Genomic DNA, 24,780 nt, shown 5'->3' on the forward strand with positions numbered 1-24,780 from the left:
AAACTATAGGCCTACAACAGGAATTCTGCAGATGCTGAGAATTCAGGCAGCACACATCAAAGTTGCTGGTGAACACAGCAGGCCAGGCAGCATCTCTAGGAAGAGGTACAATCGATGTTTCAGGCCGAGACCCTTCGTCAGGACTAACTGAAGGAAGAGTTAGTAAGAGATTTGAAAGTGGGAGGGGGAGGGGGAGATCCAAAATGATAGGAGAAGACAGGAGGGGGAGGGATGGAGCCAAGAGCTGGACAGGTGATAGGCAAAAGGGATACGAGAGGATCATTGGACAGGAGGTCCGGGGAGAAAGACAAGGAGGTGGGGGGACCCAGCTCTATAAAACTCTGGTTAGGCCACAGCTGATGTCACTCAGGTGTGACGTGGCAGCACTAGCAGAGGCCGCCAGACGTCAGTTGTGGCTCAGCGCTCGTACTGGTTACACCTGCATTTGCTGTTCACTGATATCTTGTGTTCACTGTTGACTTTGTTTTTAATTTCACTGTGAAACTGTCAAAAAGAGCTGCAGATACTCCTACAGGTAACAATGAGAAAAAGAGAAGGAAACATCTATCATTATTAATAATGCAGAAAGTGGAGTTATTGCAGAAGCTTGCTCGTGGTGTGTCTGTGCGGCGTGTTACTGAAGAAAATAGTGTCAGAACTGCCAGTGTATATGATTTAAATAAACAGAAAGACAAGTTACTGAAGTTTTATAGTGATAGTGACAGTGATGTTCTACATTTATTCCAATAGGTCATTTACCATGCGTTTGATTCGGTTCGTTTGAAGCTGTATATTTTTTGTGTTTTATTGAATGTTTTTGTTAGAAATAAAATTTCTTCTTGTCATTATTCCCTAAACAATAGAGTATAACAATTATTTACGTAGCATTTACATTGTATTAGGTGTTATAAGTAATCTAGAGATGACTTAAATTATATGGGAGGATGTGTATAGGTTTGGTGTGCTGCCAGGTCCTAAAGTCCACCATATTGAGACAGGTGAAATAAAGGACTTGAGCATATGTGTTTTTTGGTATCGGGGGTGGGGGGTGGGTCTGAAAAATTCTGAATTCCGAAATGCAACTGGCCCCAAGGATTTCGGATAAGGGATTGTGGACCCGTACTGAGTTCTAAGTTCATCAAACTTGTTCCTAATGCTTCTCGCATTAGACACATTTCAACCCATCTAATTGACTTCACTGATGCCCTATTGACTGTGTATCCTTCATCACAGTCTCTACCTTGCATCTATCTTTCTATCAACTACTCCAACATCTAACCCATGTTCCTGCCAACCTAGTTTAACCGTCCCTGACAGCTCTAGCAAACTGCCTGCAATGGCAATTAGTCCCCCTCAAGTTCAGGTGTAACCAGTCCCTTTTGTACAGGTTATACCTTCTCCAGAAGAGATCCCAACAACCTACAAATCTGAAACCTCACAACCCCCCCCCCCCGCACACCAGTTCTGCAGCCACACTATAATTTTCCATATTATCCTATTCTTACTCTCACTGGCGCACGGCACAGACAGCAATCCAGAGATTACTACCCATAAGGTCCTGCTTTTTCAAAATCAGAATCAGATGTAATATCACTGGCATATGTTGTGAAATTAGTAGTTTTGCAGAATAATATTATGAACTATAAAGTACAGTCGGAAGTATATATGAAGAATAAAATTAAATAAGTTGTGCAAAAGGAGAGGGAAAGATACTGAGGGAGTGTTCATGGGTTCATTGTCCATTCAAATATTTGATAGCAGAGGGGAAGAAGCTTTCATGAAACATTGAGTGTGTGTCTTTAGGCTCCTTTACATCCTCCTAGATGGTAGCAATGAGAAGAGGCTGTCCTGGGTGACGAAGTTTCTTAATATTGGTTGCCACCTTTTTGAGACATTGCTTTTTCAGTGTGTCCTGGGTGCTGGGGAGGTCAGTTCTCATGATATAACTGGTTGAGTTTATAACTTTCAGCAGCTTTTTCTGATCCTGTGTAGGGGACTAGCCATAGCAGAAGGTGATGCAACCAGTTAGAATGTTCTCCGCGGTACATCTGTAGAAATTTGCCAGTGTCTTTGGTGACATACCAAGACTCCTCAAACTCCTAATGAAATATAGCTGCTGTCATGCCTTCTTTATAATTGCATCAATATATTGGGCCTACATTTGGCCCATCAGGTCTACTCCGCTATTCAATCATGGCTGATCCTTTTATTTCCCTTCCTCAGCCTCACTCTCCAGCCTTCTCCCCATAGCCTTTGATGCCATGTCCAATCAAAACTTATCAAGCTCTGCCTTAAATACACCCAAAGACCTGGCCTCCATAGCTGCCTATGGTATGAAATACCAGAAATTCACCACTGTCTGGCTAACGAAATGTCTTTGCCCCATCTATCTGGAGATTGAGCCCTCTTGCCCTAGGCTCCCCCTCCATGGGAAACATCATTTCCACATCTACTATGTCTAGGACTTTCAAGATTCGGAAGGTTTCAATAAGATCCCCCCTCATCCTTCTAAATTCCAGCGAGTACAGACCCAGAGCTATCAAACATTCCTTGTATTCTTTCATTCCCGGTATCATCCTTGTGAACCTCCTCTGAACCTTCTCCAACGTCAGCACATCTTTTTCTTAGATGAGGTCCCCAAAACTGTTCACAATACTCATGGTGAGGCCTCACCAGTGCCTTATAAAGCCTCAGCATCACATCCCTGCTTCTAGGAACTTCATACTGCTCACCCTTTCCATTTCTGATCCCTCTATGAGTGTGTTCCCTCGACTACCCCTTCCTGAAGTCCACAATCAACTCCTCAGTTTTACCGACATTGAGAACAAGGCTGTTGCTGTGACAGCACTCAACCAGCTGATCCATCTCACTTCTGTTCTCTTCCTTGTCACCATCTGAAATTCCACCAACAGTTAGGTCATTGGCAGATTTATAGAAGGCGTTTGAGCTGCGCCTAGCCACCCAATTGTGGATGTAGAGAGGGTAGAGCAGTGGGCTAAGCACGCATCTTTGAGACGTGCCAGTGTTGATTCTCAGCGAGAAGGAGATGTTATTTCTGATCCACTCAGACTGTGGTCTACTGGTGAGGAGTCAAGGATTCAGTGGCAGAGGGAGATACTGAGGCCTGGGTTTTGGAGCTTGTAGATCAGAACTGAGGGTATGATTGTGTTGAACCCTGAGCTGTAGTCAATAAACAGCAACCTGGCATATGTATTGCTATTGTTCAGGTAATCCAAGGCTGAATGGAGAGCTGGTGAGATTGCATCCTCTGTAGACATATTGTAGTGATAGGCAAATTGCAGCAGGTCCAAATCCTTGCTTAGTCAAGAGTTGATTCCAGCCATCACTGCCCTCTCAAAGTACCTCATCATAGTAGATACGAGTGCCACTGGTCGACAGTCATTGAAGCAGTTCACCCTGCACTGCTTGGGCACTGGTATGATTGTCGCTCTTTTGAAGCAGATGGGAACCTCTGACTGCAACAGTGAGGGATTGAGGTGTCTTTGAACAGTCCCGCCAGTTGGTTTTCAGAACCCGACCAGGTCCACCATCAGGGCCTTTCACCTTGTGAGGGTTCACCCTTTTGAAAGATGTTCTGATATCGGCCTCTGAGATAAAGATCACAGGTTCACCAGATGCTGCAGGGATTTGCACAGGCGTAGTTTTATTCTCCCTTTTAAAGCGTACATAAAAGATGGTGAGCTCATCTGGGAGTGAAGTATCAGAGCCACTCATGTTAGGTTTTGGTTTGTAGGAAATGATGGCCTGCAAACTCAGACAGAGCTGATGTGAATCTGATTCGGTCTCTAACTTCAATCAGAATTGTTTTTTTCCCCCCACTCTTTCCAATATTTTTATTAAATTTATTAAATTTAATATACATAAATACAGAATTCATGAGGATATTTATTATAAATCAAAATAAGGTAGCATATAATGCGCTATATATAAAAATCACACTGATACAATCACAGTATCCCATATTCATGATCAATCAAATAAAATAAATTGAATTATGAAGTACAATAATATGGTTAATTATATTATTAAAAAATATCTACACCCACTACCAAGACAAAGCTGGTTGGTAAAAAGAAAAAAGTACTTTACCATATAGTGTTTTATAATAATAGCCCAGATCTATATTTTAATGACAATAACAATTCAATGATTTTCAAAATAGTTCAGAAAGGGTCCCCATAACGTTTGAAAATCTTGATTAGAATCAGAAATTAGAGTCAGTGTGGGCATGGTGGAGGATTACAAATACCTGGGGATACGAATTGACAATAAACTGGACTGGTCAAAGAACACTGAGGCTGTCTACAAGAAGAGTCACAACCGTCTCTATTTCCTGAGGAGACTGAGGTCCTTTAACATCTGCCGGATGATGCTGAGGATGTTCTAAGAGTCTGTGGTGGCCAGTGCTATCATGTTTGCTGTTGTGTGCTGGGGCAGCAGGCTGAGGGTAGCAGACACCAACAGAATCAAGAAACTCATTCGTAAGGCCAGTGATGTTGTGGGGATGGAACTGGACTCTCTCACAGTAGTGTCTGAAAAGAGGATGCTGTCTAAATTGCATGCCATCTTGGTCAATGTCTCCCATCTACTACACAATTTACTGGTTGGGCGCAGGAATACTTTCAGCCAGAGACTCATTCCACCAAGATGCAACACAGAGCGTCATAGGAAGTCATTCCTGCCTGTGGCCATCAAACTTTACAACTCCTCCCTTGGAGGGTCAGAAACCCTAAGCCAATAGGCTGGTCCTGGACTTATTTCCATCTGGCATAATTTACATATTATTATTTAATTATTTATGGTTTTATATTGCTATATTTACACTCTATTCTTGGTTGGTGCAACTGTAACGAAACCCAATTTCCCTTGGGATCAATAAAGTATGTCTATCTATATCAAACAACGAATCTTCTCTAAATTTAAACATGGCATAACCTTCACTCTTAAATAGCATTCCTGACTCCTTGACTATACCTTCTTGGTCTTTATCACTGGTGCTGCAGTCTTTAGTCTGCCAATATGTTGGGAATAGAAGTATAACTAGGTGATCAGACTTTCCAAAGTCTGTGCATGGGATGGCACAGTAAGCGTTCTTGTTGGAGGTGTAATCATGGTCAAGTATGCCATCTCCTCTGGTTCCACAGGTGATATGTTTGTAGTAATTGTTCAGCAGCTTCCTCAAGTTGCCCTGTTTGAAATCTCCTGCAATGATAGGGAACGCATCAGGGTTTCCAGTTTCGTGCCTGTTGATTACATTGCTCAGCCTCCAGTGTCCGCCAGACATTGGCCTGAGGAGGAATGTACACTGCTATCAGGATGTTGGCAGGAAACTCCCTCAGCAAAGAAAAATGGATGACATTTGACCACTGGATGTTCCAGGTCAAGTAAGCAGGACTGACACAGAACCTTCACTTTTGAGTTAATCATCTCCTCTGTCCTTAAAGGACTGAGCTGTCCTGTGTTTGCAGAGAATGGTGAAGCAAATGGGCTGCAATGCAGCATCCAAAATTGCTGGTGTGAGCAATGTTTCTGTAAAGCAGAGTACCTCTGTTCCTCTGGTACAGCAATCTTGCTCTGAGCTCTTCAGTTTTATTTTCCAGATACTGTACATTTGCCAGCAGGATAGTCAGGAATGGAAATCTAAGGCCTGTGTTTCAATAATACCTGTAGACCAACGTAGCATCCCTCCTTCCATTTTATTAAAGAGGAACTGTACTCACGACCCAAGTTTGCCATCCATGGTTTGTTAATTTTGAGTATCAATAGATTGTTTTAAACATCTTAAAACGATGCTGCTTACTGAAGTACCCATGGCTCGGACTGTGGATTTCATCTGCAGTAGTTCCAATTGGGAATATTTGATGATTCCCATTGGAACTGCACTCAAAGAGTCGTGACTTAATGGTGCTATCTTACCAGAAGCTTCCTACCCAACTCCCTATATCCTTTTCAAGTTCTCATCCCTATGTTGTTGATACCATTATGCACTATGACCTCTGGCTATTTACCTTAAGAGTGCTGTGGATCCAGTCTGAGACATCATTGAGCCTGTCACCTGAGAGGCAACATCCTATCTGGGAGACTCTGTCATGGCCACAGAATCTCCTATCTATTTCCCTTAACTATTGGGTCCCCTACCACCATCTCTCTTCACTTCTAACCCCTTCTCTTCTGAGAACAGAGTAACAGAGACCCGGTCACTGCAGTTTTCACCTGGTAGGATACCCCCCCCTCCAATAGTATCTGATGCAGTATACACTTGTTATTGCAGGGAACAGTCACAGGAGTATCCTGCACTGTACTTTTCCTCCACTGACAGTCACACAGCTACCTGCTTTCTGCAACTTGGATGTGACTGCCTCCCTATACCTCCTGTCTATCAAATCCTCATTATCCTGAATGATGTGTAGGTCAGTGAGTGGAGGTGATAGGGAATTCAATAATTAGGGGAAGAAACAGGAGATTCTGTAGACAGGAAAGAAACTCCCAGCTTCATTTCCCTATCACAGTCTGTAAGGAGCTGCAACTAGATGCACTTCTGACAAGTGTAGTAAACAGGGACACAGGAGGTCTCTCTAACTTCTCACATCAGGTAAGAGGAGCACACCACTAGTGCCTTGGGTTCTACTCTACCAATGCAATAAAAAGAAAGTAAGAGAAACTTACCAGAAACTCACCTTGGACTCCACCTCCTCTCACTGAAGCCTCTTGTGCCAAAGCCTCAGTGCCTGTCTCTAAGCCTGTCCACTCACACTATGGCTCTATTTAAACCTAATCTCTTTATACTGACCCTTGCTCATTGCCTAATTACCAATCAATTTAAAACTAAACAGAAAGGCCTGATGGGTACCATTTTTTTAATCTCCTTCTTGATCCAAATAATGGCTCCTGTTACCTGTACCAAGGAATGTGGGAAATCTAATGGCAGAAACCTGAGGAGGGACAGGAATTTCACCTGGAAGTGATAGTGAATTGAGTTGCCAGACAATAATTTGGAGATAAGATATTGAAGTGGTATCAAACAAGCAATTGGTTCCTCCTGTTGAACACTAAGATATACTCTGAAAAGATAACAGGTAAAGGATTGCTTGTGGGTAGAACAGCGCCTGTGGGGGTGGAACAGTTAATATCTTGGATCAAAGCTCTGCACCAAGAAGAGTAAGGTGAGCAGCCTCAACAATGATGTTCCACTTGCACTCACATCTACTGTAATTAAGTGATTTGAGAGGTTGTTCATGGCCAGAATCAACTCCAGCCTAAGCAAGGACCTGGACCCACTACAATTTACCTATCACCATATCTAGAGTGGATACAATCTCACCGGCTCTCCACTCAGCTCTCAATAGCCTGAACAATAGTAATACCTCTGTCAGAACCTGTTTATTGACTACAGCTCTGCATTCAATCCCATCATACCCTCAATACTAATCAACAAGCTCCAAAATCTGGGCCTCTGTACCTCTCTCTGCAACTGGATCTTTGACTTCCTCACCAGGAGACCACAGTCAGTGCAGCTCGGGAAAAAACATCTTGTCACTGAGAATCAACACTAACGCACCTCGAGATGTGTGCTTAGCCACAGCTTTATCTCAGTACATCCACAATTGTGTGGCTAGGCCCAGTTCAAATGCCCTCTATAAATTTGCCAACGGCATAACTATTGTTGACAAAATTTCAGATGGTGACAGGGAGGCGTATAGGAGTGAGATTCATCAGCTGGTTGAGTGGTGTCACAGCAACAACCTTGCACTCAGCATCAGTAAAACCAAGGAATTGATTGTGGACTTCAGGAAGAGGAAGTCAAAGGAACACACACCAGTCTCTATTGAGGGATCAGCAGTGGAAAGGGTGAGTAGTTTCAAGTTCCTGGGTGTCCCCATCTCTGAAGATCTATCCTGGGCCTAACATATTGATGCAATTACAGAGCAGGCACGACAGCAGCTATAGTTCATTAGGAGCTTGAGGAGGCTTGTTATGACCCCAAAAACTCTAGCAAATTTCTACAGATGTACCGTGGAGCGCATTCTGACTGGTTACATCATCATCTGGTTTGGAGGGGCTGCTGCACAGGAGCAGAAAAAGCTGCAGAATGTTGTAAACTCAATCAACTCCATCATGGACACTAATCTCCCAGCATCCAGGACATTGTCACAAGGCGATGCCTCAAAAATGCTCTGTCTATCATTAAACATCTCCTTCACCCAGGTCTTCCCCTCTTCTCACTAGTACTATCAGGGAAGAGATAGAGGAGCCTGAAAACACTCACTCAATGTTTTAGGAACAGCTTCTCCCCCTTCGCCATCAGATTTCTGAATGGACAATGAACCATGTATACCACCTCATTGTTTTTTTTTTCTATTTTTTACTCTCTTTTCGCACCATTTTCCTTGAGGAAGCTTAGTGTAGGGACACCGTTACAGGCAAGAGCATGTGGAAAATCAGCAGTACGAGAATAGTTGAGGAGTGTGGTTTGAAATTTTCTCTTGCTGCTGATAATTTGTTGTTCGTAAGTGGTCACTATGATGCAATGAGGTTATGGAGTTATACAGAGCAGAATCAGACCCCCTTAGTCCATGCTGGCCATCAAGAATTTAAATACTCCAATCACATTTTAGTCTCCCCACATTTTCACCAGCTTCCCGCCAGATTCTACCACCCACCATCGAGGTCATATTACTGCAGTCAAATAACCTACGAACTGGCACAGCTCATGGTGTAGAAGGAGATCGGAGCACCAGAGGAAACCCATGCAGTCACAGGAAGAACATGCAAACTCCACCCAGAATCACCTTAGATCGGGATCAAACCGAGTTTGCTGGATTTGTGAGCAGAAGCTCTGCATAGCATTACTCTAAGGGAACAATTTAGTTGCAACAGGGTTGGGAGTGAACTGGGATCATGTTCATTGGAAGCACAGTTTGAAAAGTTATTTTCTGATTCCAAAACCTCCCTTCCTTTTCTTCCTCCTGCTTGATAGCTGCTGATGAGGTTTGAACCCTCATGTTTGCAGGTATTCCAGAATTTATAAGACCCTCTACTACCAGTCTCCTTTCTGTGGTATAGGCAGCAAAAGGCATCTGTGGAAAGGTTCTAACCTATAATCATTTTGCATATGGATCTGACCTTCATTTTGAGCCTGGTGAAACATTTAAGTTCTTATTCTGTGAGAGCCAATGACCTTTTGGCATGCTGACATCAAAATAACAGAGAATTCTATTGCACATAGTCTGAAGGTCGATCAGAGGTCCGGCTCGAAGCTTGAAGGCCGATCGAAAGTCCAGAAGTTGAGGCCCTGTGGCTGGAGCTCCAAGTCTGCAAATCTTTACGAATCCACTGGGGAAGTTGGGACCCAGTGTCTGTGAATCCACAAGTCCACTCTTGGCTGGAGGGTGAAGAGGGTCTTGGGGTTAGAGGACCTTGTATGTGTGTGGGTGGGTGGGAGGGAGGGAAGAACTGGTCATATTTTGCTATTGTTGCTTTGTTGCTTGGTATGCTTATCTTGTTGTGCTCTGTGTTGTTCTACTGAGCACGGTGGGCACGCTATATCAGTGCTGGAATGCGTGGCGACTCTTGCGGGCTGCGTCCAGCACATCCTTGGGTGTGTTGGTTGTTAATGCAAATGATACATTTCACTTTAAGTTTCAATGCACATGTGATAAATAAATCTGAAATGGTTAGTTCAAAATTCATAGCTACGGAAAGACAAAGAAACACAGAACAAAACAGACCCTTTTGCACACCAAGTCTGACTGACCATCCATTTATGCACATTAATCCTACTTTAATTCAATACTTTGATTTTCCCACATTCTCATCCACTCTCCACATTGGGGGCAATTAATGGTAAGTAGTTAACCTATCAACCAGTTAAATGGTTAAACTGAGCTCTGGTCCATAGAGTCTTTGCCACAATTCAAAGAGATTGTCTGGAAGAACAATTCTCTCTCAGTAGATGCGGAATAATGTGCTAGAAATGTCACTGGCTGTGTCTACCTAGGTTGTTGCTTCATTTGCCTGCAGTATGTCTTCCCAACTCTGACAGTCATTACACTGCTAGTTTATTTAGTTCTATGGTGAGCACGTAATGTGATTTAAAGAACAAGGACTTCCATTTATAAAGCTCCATTTAAAGACCATCGTTATAGCTAATAAAGTCCTACTGAAGTGTAAAAGTAGCACTATCACATGTAGGATTTAGGAATTGTAGCAGCCTCCTTGTACAATCCTACATACTGCATTCAATCAAAACAACCAAACAATTGCATTTTATTGATATTGGTAGGAAGGGAGCACTCACTTGTTCTTAGTAGTGCTAGTTTAAATATTATCCAGGATTTCACTAGATGTTATAGAGTATATCTATTTTAAGTAAGATACAGGAGGAGTTTTGCTTTGTCATAGAATCATCGGTCTCTGAGAGACACATCTTGGAAACAGGCCTATTGGCTCGCTGAATCATCAACCACCCATTTTTACTCTGCCCCTAATTATTCTCCCCAAATTCCTGTTGACTCCCCATGGGTTCTACTTCTCATCTACACACACAAGGGTAACTAACAGTGGCCAATTAACCTGCTAACCTGCACGTCTTTGAGATGGAGAACCTGGAGATCACAAAGCTCTACAGAGCCTACAGTCGAAGTCAGGACTGAACACGGGTTCCCAGAATTGTGCCACCCTATTCTTGAATACTTATTTGGAAATGCAAGTTGAAAATATGCCCTGAACATACAGTATTTGCATTTTTTTCACATTCACTGTCTGAGGTGTTGCAGGGAATGAACTACATTGCCATAAATAGTTCTCTGCAGCTCTTATCGACATTCTGCCTTGCTCCATGTCAATACATGTGTTGAACATGTGTTGGTGGCATTCCGATGTAGCAGACACATTGTTCCATAAACAACACACACAAAATGCTGGAGGAACTTAGCAGGCCAGGCAGCATCTATGGAAAAAAGTACAGTCAACGTTTTGGGCTAAGACCCTTCAGCAGGACTGGAGAACAGTTGATTTAAAAGGTGGGGAGGGGAGGGAAAAACACAAGATGATACCAGGAGGGGGAGGGGTGAAGTAAAGAGCTGGGAAGTTGATTAGTGAAAGAGATACAGGGCTGGAAAAGGGGGGAATCTAAAAGAAGTGGGCAGAAGGCCATGGAAGAAAGAAAAAGGGAGGAAGGTGATGGGCAGGCAAAGCGATAAGGTGAGAGATAGAAAAGGGGATGGGAAATGGTGAAGAGGGAGCATTACCAGAAGTTCGAGAAATTGATGTTCATGCTATCAGGTTGGAGGCTACCCAGACAGAATATAAGATGCTGTTCCTCCAACCTGAGTGTGGCCTTATTGCGACAGCAGAGGAGGCCATGGATGGCTATATCAGAATGGGAATGGGAAGTGGAATTAAAATGAGTGGCCACTGGGAGATCCTGCTTCTTCTGGCGGATGGAGTGTAGGTGCTCAGAGAAGCAGTCTCCCAATCTACTAATATACTGGGAGCACCAGACACAGTTAATGGCCCCAACAGACTCACAGGTGAAGTGTCACCTCACCTGGAAAGACTGTTTGGGGCCCGGAATGGTAATGAGGGAGCAGGTGCAGCAATTGTTCTTCTTGCAAGGATAAGTGTCAGGTGGGAGATCAGTGGGGAAGGACGAATGGACAAGGAAGTTGTGTAGGGAGTGATCCCTACAGGAATCAGACAGTGTTGGGGCAGGGGGATTGAAAGATGTGCTTAGTTGTGGGATCCTGTTGGAGATGGCGGAAGTTCTGGAGAATTATGTGCTGGATGCAGAGGCTAGTGGGGTGGTAGGTGAGGACAAGAGGAACCCTATCCCTGGTAGCGTGGCAAGAGGATGGTGTGAGAGCAGACATGCGTGAAATGGAAGAGATGTGGTCGAGGGCAGCATTGACGGTGGAGGAAGGGGAGCCCCTTTCTTTGAAATTCTTCAATAGCTTGATATTAGGGATCCACAAATAACCCTAGCACAGAATAATATTTTTGCTTGTCAGCTGTAAAATCAGAATGTGTGTTTTTCCAGCTGCATATCTTCTTCACGTAACCTCATGCAGTTTCTAGTATCACTGCAAATAGGCTGAACTGTTCTTGAAACTATGCAAATCCAATACAGGAGGTTTCAGAATGGCATCCCTCCCCTTGACTTGATCCTAACCTATTTCCACTTTGTAAGCAGGGAACACTCCAATTAAGTTTTGAAACTCATCCCAGACTGAGAGTATCCCGAAATTATGTAAAGTGTCTGAGAGAGCTCTGGAGATAAATCTTCCTGGTGGTGCGTGGGAGATCATGAACACTCTGTGGATGAACTAATATGGGAGGGACTATTTATAAATAATATGGGATGAAGGCAGCTGTTTATATGGGACAAATATTAAAAAATAAAAACTAATCAAGAAAATAGCCGAGGTTCTCTTCACTTACTCGGGACGGTATTTTGCTTAATTGGGATATTGGGACAGGGTTCTAACTAGAGTCAGTCACATGTACTTGTGTGGCAGTTAAACACTACGCGTGTTCAGAGCAAACAGTTTTTAAATAGTGTCTGTTGCATGTGTTTGTGTTCAAAAAGCAATGAATTTTATCACTGATAGTTGGTGAGAAATAAGAAGGAAGACTATTCAGAATTGATTTTCTTGCTGTAGTTTCAAGCATTCAGGCTTCGAGATGCCTGAAGTGAAAATGAAATGATTTCACTACTTCACCAAGTTAGGAACGACAAAGAATTTGAAGGTATTGACAAACATCTTGAATGTTACAATGAAAATGAAGATTTGGAGGATGCAATCATTGAAAGCGTTATAAGTAGCCATCATCTACACTAGGTGTCTGTGTTGATTTTGTTCATTTACAGTCAATCAAAAGAACATGGCAGAGTACATTGGATGAATTCCTCCTTTGATAACCATGAGGAACTCCAGTTTTATAGGACTGTAGTAGTATTGGTAGTGTTCTAATTTGTTCTGTATTTCATTTAAATACATAATTTGTTACTCAATTAAATGGTAGCTTGTCTTCGTATGCATTTTAACTATTTTCATAAAACTTTGGCTAAATGGGGCAGTTGTTTAATTGTCCAAAATGTACAGGTCCCCATATGTCCTAATCAACTGGAACCACTGTCCTGTATGTGTAGGTGTCTATGACGAATAAAATAGAGGACATATCTTCAGAAAAAGGGATTACCCATCTAAGATGGACACAAGAAGAAATTTCTTCTTTCATAAGGTTGCAGCTCTTTGGAATTCTCTACTCTAAAGAGCTGTGGAGTCTTTGAATATATTCAAGAGGGAGACTGACAGACTTTGAAATGTGCAGGAAGTTAAAGGGTGTGAGGAAAGAGTAGGAAGGTGCTGTTGTGGCCAAGATCGGACCAGCAGCAGTCTTATTGAATGGCAGAACAGGATCGCAGGTTTGAAATGCTTATGTTCTTACAACTACACACGGACTGAAACAGCCACAAAAAGAGAGAAAGCTGAAAATACTCAGCAACTTGGGCTGCATATACAGAGATAGAGAATGAGTATGAGAATGTTAGAGCTTTCCATCCAAATTGTGCATCTTTGCATTGGTACTGCTGTGCTTGCACAGGGTCATCACCCCACACTGGGGTAAGGCAGGTGCTCTACTGCAAATTCTTAGTTGAAGTGAATATATAATTGAAATCGAAGAGTGCATCAAAAACCTCCCACAACCTGGCAGCTCAGCTATTAGATGTCAAAAATTGATGTGATTTCATCATGTAATCTGTTACATTAGAATTAATTATGCTTGGCACAATATGTTATTGAATGAAACTTCCCAAACCAAGTTGACTACCCTACTGGTTTGTAGCCTAAATGTGCTATATAGTCGCACACCCTATCAACGTGCTGCGCTCTGCTTTCAAAGTTGATCCAACAGAATCAATTTCAGAGGCAGACTACCAACATCACTATGGAGGTGCTTAATATAATTGATTCTGGATGAATCCTCCTACCAGACAACTTACGTTATGTCTTATGTTACGAATAACTTAACTACATCTCCTACGTTCAGTTGGACAGCAGGTGCTGTTACTGGAAATTATTCCCAAGGCCACCTGAGATAGCAAGGCATGTGAGCTATTGATTCCCCTACTGCTGCATGCTGCGATGTGATCATGGAGGGGAGGAGAAGATGGCAGCACGACGCAGCGTGCGCGGCTGCTCCGAAATGATATCGGTATTTGTTAAGTAGGTACCGTGCACAATCCTGATTTGATGGAGACAGCCGTGAGAAGCACGGAGGAACACCTGGAGAAACTTCTGAAATGCCCGCTTCGCTGCCACTGCTACTGTGCAATCGAGAATCTCCGGAGGGGAAGGCCCCAAATCCTCAGCTTTGCCTATTGCCTGTTGCCAGGGCCGGGGTCGAAGCGCTCGGCAGAGATGGTGCTCGGTGCTTGGTGTCGGATGGCTGGTCGGAGGCTCGAAGTTTTCGGACGGACTCAGAGTCGGACTGTGGTCGGGTACTTCCAGGGTGCTGCATCGGCGAGTTTGCGGCGCTGGAGGTTCATGCAGGGAGAGTTTTTCTTCCTTCTATCGTCTGCGTGAGATGATGAGACTTTTGACAGACTTTGAGACTTTTTTTTACCGTGCCCATGGTCTGTTCTTTATCAAATTACAGTATTGCTTTGCACTGCTGTAGCTATATGTTATAATTATGTGGTTTTGTCAGTTTTTCAGTCTTGGTCTGTCTTGTGTTTCTGTGATATCATCCTGGAGGAACATTGTATCATTTCCTAATGCATGCATTACTAAATGACAATAAAAGAGGACTGTGTGTCCTCATAATCTAATGATTATAAAAGCCTACCATTTATCTCGGGCATGTATTTGAGTCAGAGGGCCTCTCTCCATTTTGCTGGACCTTCCTTGTTTCTCTCCTCTGCTGCTATAAACCATTCACACCCTCCCTAGGCCAATCTTTTATTTGTTTCATTCTCACCTCCCTTGCCTTATCCCTTCATTCTGTTCGTCACCATGGCCCATTCTGCAGGTCGGGTGTGTTGGCTTCCTGATCAAGAAAAACCTATTTGGCTGGTGGAAGAATTTATATATCAGATGTTTCTTGAAGTTTGTAAAGAAGCCTTGAAACCAGTCGACATCCCCATCACCTTAAGTCTCCCTTCTTCCCTCTCTATTAGGAATGTCCCTCACCATAAATTCACTAGGATCCTCCCAACAATGATCTCAGAGAAAATGCTCCCTGCTCCAGACATCTCCACTCCACACCTTACCCCAGTTAATCACAGACATCCCCTATCCCCCCAGCCCAGCTCTTAACCTGGACAGATTTACTCATACTGTGCAGTTCCGATCACAGAGAGTTGCCTCTAGTTTAGCTCCAATTTTGGGTGGAGCAGGACTCCTTTTAGCCCCATTGCCTTGGTTCCATTTCGATTACTCAATCGCAGTCGTGGATAGAACGCCCCAGCAAGCCCTCACCCTGCCTTGTTCCTTGAAGCACTTCCTCACACTTCTCCCCTCCATTTTAGAGCAAGAGGCAGTGTTTCTGTGCCTGACCCCGTGGACCTGGCTTCGGTTAGTAGGGTCAAGAGGATGATGTTAAATCAGACACTAAAGTCAACACAATAATTTATTCCAGCAGCTTTATTAGGAATTTCAATGCACAAAAAAAAATATTTTAAAAAAAGTCAAAGAGCATACAATCTCTAATTAGCAAATGAGGCACTTGTGGTTGAGCCCGGAATCTTACCGACTCATCCGAAATTAAGGTTAGATAGGTGTCACACTACAAAGGGAAGTCCATCTCATAGTACAGTACTGATTGTGTCAAACTCCTTGGTGATCTGTGTGCTGGGTAGGGACTTCAGGTACTCAAGGTGGCGCCTGGCATCTTCCTGATTCTGACGCACATAGTACACAATATAGGAGATGACCATGGTGAACCAGCCGAACATGGTGATGAACATGGCGATGTCGGTCGTCTTCTGGTGAATGTTGCAGAAGTTTATACCTGAATTGAGGATCTGGATGAGTGGCTTTCCCGTGTACTCCTCCTGCACGGAGGACTGGCAGATGAAGTCGTTGACCGTCTCTGGATCAAGGGTCAACTCCTTGATGACTTGCTGCAGCGTACACTCGCAACGCCATGGGTTGTTAGAAAGACGGACCTTTGCTTTAATTTTACCAAAGACTTCCTTCGGTACACTCTGGATCTGATTGCTGGAGAGATCAAGCATCTTGAGGCTCTCAGGGATTCCTTTAAATGCTCCAATATCTATTGACTCAATGGCATTTTTGGATAAATCCAGCTCCTTGAGTAGGTTTAAGTCCTTGAAGGCATTGTTGCGTATTTTGGTTATCCTGTTGGAGTTGAGATGTAAGAACACAGTATCAGGAGGGAGGTCTTTCGGTATTTCTTTCAGGTTCTTGCCAGCACAGCGCACAAACTTGCCATTGTTGTCAAAGCACTGACAGCTTCTGGGACATGAGGTGGTGGCCGCTTGAAGCAAAGAGAACAGCATCAGGAGACCAGCCAGGGCCATAGAGTGTGCAATCTTGAGCTGGAGCCATGGGATGCCTGTCAGCAACATGGTTAGGAGATCTTTGAACCATCCATTAAAGTAGCTTGTCCATTCCGGCAGTGGCCGCTGTACCCAAAGACTGACTTCAATCTCCAGAAGGAACCCTGCAAACTAAAAGAAAATAAAGGATGATGAAAAACCAAGGGTGTGCTGACGGTTATTTCCCCTTTCTGTTGAATGGCATACACAGAAACAAATCGTTTATTATTTTTAAAAAAGGAACTATTGGAGGAACTCAGAAGATTAGTCAGTATCTGTGGAGAGAATTGGACAGTCAGTATTTTGGGTCATAACCTTGTGTTAAGTCCAGATGAAAGATCATTTAATGGAATAGTTTATGCTGATGCTTATCCACCACACAAGTGACTCTCCCCCTTCTACCTTGCAACAGAACCCTCTTTTCACCCCTCCCTTGAACAAAGGGCAGTGCGGTTAGCGTAGGAGTTAGCACAGTGCTTTAAAGCACAGGTGACACGGGGCAAATTCCTGCTGTTGCCTGTAAGGAGTTTGTACATTCTCCCCGTGACTGTGTGGGTTTCCTCCAGGTGGTCCGGTTTCCTCCCACAGTCCAAAGATGTACCGGTTAGCAGGTTAATTTGTCATTGTGAATTGTCACGTGATTGCACAAGGATTAAGTCAGGGGATTGCTGAGCAGCCTAACTCACAGGGCCAGAAGGGGCTGTTCCATACTGTATCTTAATAAGTAGATTAAAAGTTAGAAAAAAATTTATTATATTTCCTTGTGACTTAACCATGCCGTTTACCTCCTCCAATCCATGTGGTAACACGACTCACATTTTTGGTGTACTAATTTCCTGCTCACTCCCATATTTGATTTGCTAATGATTAATTATAGTTATATTTTGAGCATTTTCCTCTTGCCGCACTCCTTGACAAACCATTTTCTTCGCATCCATCTCAACAGGCCACTTCATAACTTTGAAAACCCTTATCAGGTCATCCCTCAGAGGTTCCGTTAAATCAAGCCAGTGACCCAGGTTCTATGTGGAGCTTTCTGTATGGAGTCTGCACATTCTCTGTGACCATGTGGATTTCCCATTCCCTCTCACATCTCAAAAATGTGTGGTCAGTACAGTAATTTAATTGACCATCAGTAGTCTGTAGAGAATGTAGATTCTGGGGGGCAGGATGTGTTGACAGGAATGTGGGGAAGGTAAAATGGGTTAAGGCAGGATCGAGTATTTGGTGGGTAACATGTAATTCGTGAGCTAAAGGGCCGGTTTCTCTGCTTTGTCACTCTGTGAATCTCTGACGATCATTTTCTCAATGCCTGTCAGAGATGGGCAATGAATACTGGACCTACTGCTGATGTGCAGAAATTATTTTTTAAAAATGATCCTAATCAGATTGCAATCTGTTTTATTTATTTAAAGATCTGACTTAGGGAAACTTTGGGTTATGGAGATGTTTTTTGGAAACATTGCATAAGCTCGGGAGTGTAGGTGCTTAAAAGAAACATTTCTTCTGCTCAGAAAAGGACCATGAGCATTTTATGCAGTCCAGACTTCTGTGGTTTGGCACTGTTTGCTGGACTAAAGAGTTTCAACCTGTACTTCTTTTAAACAATTAATCTCCAAAAAATCAGCAAGTAATAATTGGCCACTGCAAACTCCCCTAGAATGTAGGTGAGTGGTAGAATCAGAGGGAGGGGTGCGATTTATGGAAGTATAAGGAGAATCAAATGGGATTAGATTTGGTTTAGTGCAAATGGTCTCATGGCCTTGTTGGGCTAAAGGGCCTATTTACCTCCTGTATCATTTTATGGTTCTTTGAAGTAACAGACCCTGGTATGATTCTGGTAGGCCTCTTTGACAACCCCTCTGTGTCTTGGCATTCTTGACAAAGCACGGTATCCAGCGTATGAAACAAAAACCCATAGAGTTCCAACCAGTGAATTATTAAGGGAGTTGATAATCCTTCTTCTTGTACTCTGTTGGTTTAATCCTAGGATGCTCCACATGGTTTTGCTAATAAGCTTCCTAGCTTGTCCACCACCCTTCAAATAATAATGAATGTACATTCCCAAATTCTTCTCCTCCAGTACCCACCCAATAAAATGGTACCATTTATAATTCCTCTCGACTCATCCTACCAAATATGCTAATTAATGCTGCATTTAATTTCACCTGACACCCTAAAGCCTTTTCACCTTCTACAAGCCACAAATCAGGAGCATGATGGAATACTCTTCCTTTGCCAACAATCCTGAAAATCTGAACACTGTTCAGTACTAAACAGCCTGCCTGACTGGCACTTCACTGACAATGCTAAGCGTTCATTCCTCTTCCTCCACCACCAGAGCACTTTGCCATGTGCCATGTGCCATGTGCCATTGCCAGAATGCACTGAAGTTTCTCCCCAACAGGATATGAAGGCTTGGGGGGTTTGGAAGAGGTTCACCAGAATGTTGTCTGGATTGGAGAGTATTAACTATAAGGAAGGATTAGAAGAATTTGGATTGTTTTCTCTAGAGCGCTGGCGGCTGAGAGGCAGCCTGATAGAAGTATATAAAATTATAAGAGGCATTATCAGGGTTAAAAAGGTACTTAGCCAAATACATGAACAGGCAGGGAATGGAGGGATAGAGACCATGTATAGGCAGATGGATTTGTAGACTTGCACATTATGATCAGCACATGCGTTGTGGGCTGAAGGGCCTGTACTGTGCTGCACTATTCCTTGTTCTATGTTACTTACCACACCTTCTACACACACAAAGTATGCAACTAAGAAGGACAAAGGATTAAGGTACATGGGAACATAACTTTTACCAGATTCCCCTGCAAGTCTGTACTTGCTGGAGTTTAGAAGAATGAGGTGGGATGTCATTGAAACCTATAGAATATTGAAAGACCTAGATAGAGTGGAATCGAGAGGATGTTTTCAATAGTGGGACAGTATAGGACCAAAGGGCATAGCCTCAGAATACAAGGGCATCTCCTTAGAACAGAGTTGAGGAGGAATTTCTTTAGCCAGCTGGTGGTGAATCTGTGGAATTCATTACCTCGGACAGCTGTGGTCCAGCTTTTGGAGCTTGTTGAATAATACTGAGAGTATGATGCAGTTGAACGCTGAGTTGTAATCAATATACAGCAGTCTGACATAGGTATTAATATTGTCCAGGCCGAGTGGAGGACCAGTGAGATTGCATTCGCTGTGAACCTATCATGGTGATAGCCAATTGCAGTGGGTTGAGGTCATTGCTTAGGCAGGAGTTGATTCTGGCCATGACCAATCTCTCAAAGCACTTCATCGCAGTAGGTGTGAGTGCTACTGGGTGAAAGCCATTGAGACAGCTCACCCTGCTCTTCTTGAGCATTAGTATGATTGCCAGCCTTTTGAGGAAGGTGGGAACCACTGACTACAGCAGTGAGAGGTTGAAGGTATCCCTGAACACTCCTGCCAATGTTATATAATTTTATTCTCCTGTTTAAAGCATGCATTAGTAGTATTGAGCTCATCTGGGAGTGAAGCAAGACAGCTATTCGTGATGTTAGGTTTCACCTTATCGGAAGTAATGGCCTGCAAACCCTGCCAGAGCTGACGTGCATCCAATTCTGTCTCTAACTTCAATCAAAATTGTTTTCTTCACTCTTAAAATAGCCTTCCATAGGCTGTAACATGGACTTGTATGAATCTAGATCACTGGTTTTGAATGTCATAGATCTAGCCCTCGACAGGTTACAAATCTTCTGGTACATCCATGGCTATTAGTTTTGATATGTCTGGTATGTTCTCAAAGGCACACAGTCATCACGCAAATCTTGATGAAGCTGGTGACAACTGTGGCATTTTCATTCAGATTCAAAGATGAATCCCTAATATTGTCCAGTCCACTGATTCAAAGTAGTCCTATGAGCACTGCTCCACCTCCCTTGACTATATCTTGTGGTCCTCACCACTGGTGCTCTGTTCCTTAGTCACTGCCTGCATGCCAGGAGTACAAGTACAGTCAGATGATCAGACTTGCTAAATTGTAGATATGGGACAGCACGGTAAGTGTTCTTGATGATGGTGTAACAGTGGTCAAGTATGTTGGCTCCTCTGGGTCCACAGGTGATATGGTGGTGGTAGCTAGTCAGAGACTTCCTCAACATGGCCCAGTTGCCGCAATGATTAGGAAGGCAACAGGGTGTGCCGTTTTGTGACTGACAATCACGATGTTCAGCTCCTCCAGTGCCTGCCTGACATTGACCAAGAGTGGAATGATGGGGGAAATCTCCCTCGGCAGATAAAATGAATGACACTTGACCATTAGGTGTTCTAAGTCAGATGAGCAGGACTGAGACAGAACTGCCATGTCTCTTCACCATGATGCATTTATCATAAAACATACTCCACCTCCTCTACCTTGAAAAGACTCAGCTGTTCTGTCTTTGTGGTGGTTGGTGAAGCCTTCAGGTTGCAGCACTGCTTCCGAAAAAGTGGGGTGAGCCACGTTTCTGTGATGCAAAGTATACAACAGTCTCTGATGTCCCCCTGGTAGTGTAATTTTGTTCTGAGGTCTTTAATTTTATTTTTCCAAAGTTGTACATTCACCAGCAGGATAGTAGGGAGTTGGGGTCAAAGGGCTCTGTGTTTCAATCTTACTTGCAGACTGGCATTCTTTCCATGCTTCCTTTTTCTTAAAGGGGAATTGAACTTGTGACCTGAGTCTGCAGTCTGAGTCTGCCAATTTTGAGCACCACTGGGGATAGACAGCAATAAGGTTGAACTTGAATTTGATTAGAGAGTGTTAGCTAAGGAAAAAGCAGGAAAAACTTGGATTGTTTTCTCTGGAGCATCAGAGGATGAGGGACAAACTGACAGAAGTATAAAAAACTATGAAAGGCATAGATAGGATTAGTAGTCAGAGTCTTTTCCCAAGATGAAAATATCAAATACTAGAGGGCATAACTTTAAAAGTTTAAAGGAGATTTGTGAGGTAGGATTTTTACAGAGTGGTAGGTACCTGGAATGAACTATTAGGAGAAGTGGTGGAAGAAGATGTTTAACAGACACATGAATAAAGGTAGGAGGGAATGGGGGATATGGACTGAGCAGGGAAAAGTAGTATTAGTTTAATTTGGCATCATGATCAGCAGAAGATTGGTGGGCTGAATGGCCTATTCCCTTCTGTTCTTTGTTCTGCATTCTATGATTATATCGTTACAGCTTTTGTCACTAGTGCTATATCACCTGATCTCCGCAATGGCTGTATTCACCTGAGGTGATAGTTATTGTTGTACTACATAACCTGTCAAAAGACATTTGTCATAGTAGCGCATAAAACACTTGTAAACAAAATTGATTCCCATGAAGTTAAAGTGCGTGAATGTTAAATTGGCTGAGGGACAGAAATCAGTGGTAGCAGTGAACAGTTGTTTTTTAGATTGGCAAGGTGCATAAGAACTATTCCCCGAAGGCTGGTTTTGGGATCTTCACTGTTTGTAACCCAAACAGGAGTATGCAGGGTCATAATTACAAAATTTTCAGCTGAACAAAAGTATGCAATGTAGTGAGTAGTAGCAGATTTCAGGAAAATGTAGACAAACTAACAAAATGAAATAGAGTAGACTCTCTTTTAATTAATCATTTTTCGGAATCTAAGTGTCACAGGAAAGGCAAGAAAACACTTTTGTCTCCTATGACCAATTTTGGATCCAAATTACCAACTTACCATGGATTTTACGTGACTTCTGGACCAGACTAGTACGAGGAACCTTGTCAAGTGTTGTACTAAGTGGCATGTAGACAACATCCACAGCCCTATCCTGATCAATCATCTTTGTCACTTCCCCAAAAAACTCAATCAAATTTTCGAGACATTACTTCACTTGCACCTAGCCTTGCTGACTTTATAACAAGCTTTTCCAAGTGTGAATAAATTCTTTCTCTAAGGATCTACTCAGTAATTTCCCTGACAGTGATGTAAGGCTCATGAGTCGATAATATTCTGATTTGTCCTTGTTGCCCTTCTTAAATAACGTAAAAAAAACATTGTCTATTCTCTATTTTTCTGACACTTTATTTATGGCTAAAGAGGATACAAAGATCTGATTCAAGGTCCCTGCAACCTCTTCCCTTGGTATCTTGGGATAGATCCCATCAGGCCCTAGAGACTAATTCAACTTAATGTTTTTCAAGGCAGCCAACACCTCCATTTTCTTAATATCAAATGCCTTTGAATATCACAATACTCCTCCCTAATTTCATCGTTATCCATGACCTCCTCTGGATGTGCAACACTCATTAACAACCTCACCCACTTCCTCTATGTATAAATTCCCTCCTTTGTCCTTGAGCTGACCTGCCCCTAGCTGCCCTCTTGCTCCCAGAATACATAGGGTTTGTAGACATCAAATGAAGAGAATGACATAGTTTGATTTCTGGAACTTGGGAACAAAATATTTCCTTCCTCACACCATCTTACAGCTGCCCAATTTAAATTAGTTAAGTGGTTGAAGCAAGGCAAGCAGCAAGTTACACAGTGCTGATTCAATCAAGTAAATCTTATAAATCAATCAAAGAAAGCTCAAGAGATTTATGAACATCAGTGGCAGAGTTAGATCTAATTATTGATTCAAGATGTCTGCAAGGTATTTCTTCTTCTTGCTCCATGTCAGGCTTTAAAATAAAAATGTGTCTACCTCACTTCCCTGCAGAAATTTCTCCTGCCTTGGTGTTATGTTGCAACTGTTCTGATGGCAGAAATGTCCTCACCTATTGTTGTAGCCATGCTTTGGCAAATAAGGGAACCTTTCATCTTTTGAACTGGGCAGATTTTGCATTCACACAAGGGTTAAGTATAGCTTTCAGAGATAGGAGTCCTCTAGACTTGCTTTCACATCAAGCTGAAGATGTAATGGACATTACTTAAAGCGGACTAATTTCCCACTACACTCATTGGAAATGCTGATCCAGTGCAGGCAGTGACCCAACCCTGGAGCTGCAGCACCAATAATAACAATAACAACTTATCTTTATATTTTGAGATTTATTTATGAGGTGTTGTCACAGCGACTGAAGCAAGATTTTTTTTAGCACGACTGAAATCATGCATGCACATAATAATGTGTAGCACTCAAAGTTCTGCCTTACCAACAGAAAGCAGAGCAATAATGTTGGACTTTTAATCTTCTGACTCCCAGTAAATTGTGGAGGAATCCTTCAACAAATTTGCAATGAGTTGTGAATTAACATGACCCTACTGGAGTATCAATATGTTGCCAGTTCTGATGAAGGGTCTGTGACTTGAAACGTTAACTCTGTTTCTCTTCCTATAGATGTGTCCTGATTTGTTAAGAATTTCCAGTGTTTTCTGTTTTTATTTTGGATTTCCAACATCTTTTTTATTTTCTATATGCTATTGTCTGCATTTTCCTACCTAGGTTCTTAAGGCTCTGAATATTTCATTCCTCATTAAGGGGTTGCACTGTACATGTTTCAGTGATATGCAGCAAGAATACAAGCTACAGAGAAGATCTCATTCCTTACACTGATTCAGGACCACCTTGGACTCAAGTGCTGCCAGTGCTTACTGGAGGAATAAGAAGACAGCTATCTGGTTATACACAATGAACACAGGTGTCCCCTGCCCTTTCCCTCCCCTCAATAGTAGTCTTTTATGTCAAGGGAGTGGGTGAAAACCCACTTCCCAATCTTCCTCACAGCAAATATATAAGGGCTGTGATTGCTGGCATTTGTCCTCGGGGGTCAAGTTGAATTTATTGTCATGTGCACAAGTATGGTGAGGTAGAGGTACAATGCCAGTCATGCCTGCAGCAGCATCATGGGCACATAGATTCAGACAATCACTCAGAACATAAATTATACATAACTTATACCAGACAGTGAAGAAGAAAAAAGACTAAGCTGAACAAGACACTAGTGCAAAAAAAACAGAAATCAGAGAAAATCACAGAACTATGCAGTTCATATTTTAAGAAGACAATCAGCGTGAAAATAACACACATCAAAGTTGCTGGTGAACGCAGCAGGCCAGGCAGCATCTATAGGAAGAGGTATAGTCGACGTTTCAGGCCGAGACCCTTTGTCAGGACTAATTGAAAGAAGAGCTAGTAAGAGATTTGAAAGTGGGAGGGGGAGGAGGAGATCCAAAATGATAAGAGAAGACAGGAGGGGGAGGGATGGAGCCAAGAGCTGGACAGGTG

At 42.8% G+C, this 24,780-nt stretch overlaps 1 protein-coding gene across 1 annotated transcript in view; it reads right to left on the reverse strand.

Moving 5' to 3' along the window:
• Positions 1–15,671: 15,671 nt before the first annotated feature.
• The window catches only part of lrrc3 (leucine rich repeat containing 3), a 42,807-nt gene continuing 33,698 nt past the window's right edge, over positions 15,672–24,780 (reverse strand). Inside the window, exon 2 of the mRNA XM_063050011.1 lies at positions 15,672–16,717. Within this exon, the coding sequence (XP_062906081.1) occupies positions 15,830–16,615 (786 nt within the window). The 5' untranslated portion in view covers positions 16,616–16,717 and the 3' untranslated portion in view covers positions 15,672–15,829. The remainder of the gene's footprint in view (positions 16,718–24,780) is intronic.

The sequence above is a fragment of the Mobula hypostoma genome, chromosome 6 (assembly GCF_963921235.1).
Source record: "Mobula hypostoma chromosome 6, sMobHyp1.1, whole genome shotgun sequence".
In the NCBI taxonomy this organism is placed as follows: domain Eukaryota; kingdom Metazoa; phylum Chordata; class Chondrichthyes; order Myliobatiformes; family Myliobatidae; genus Mobula; species Mobula hypostoma.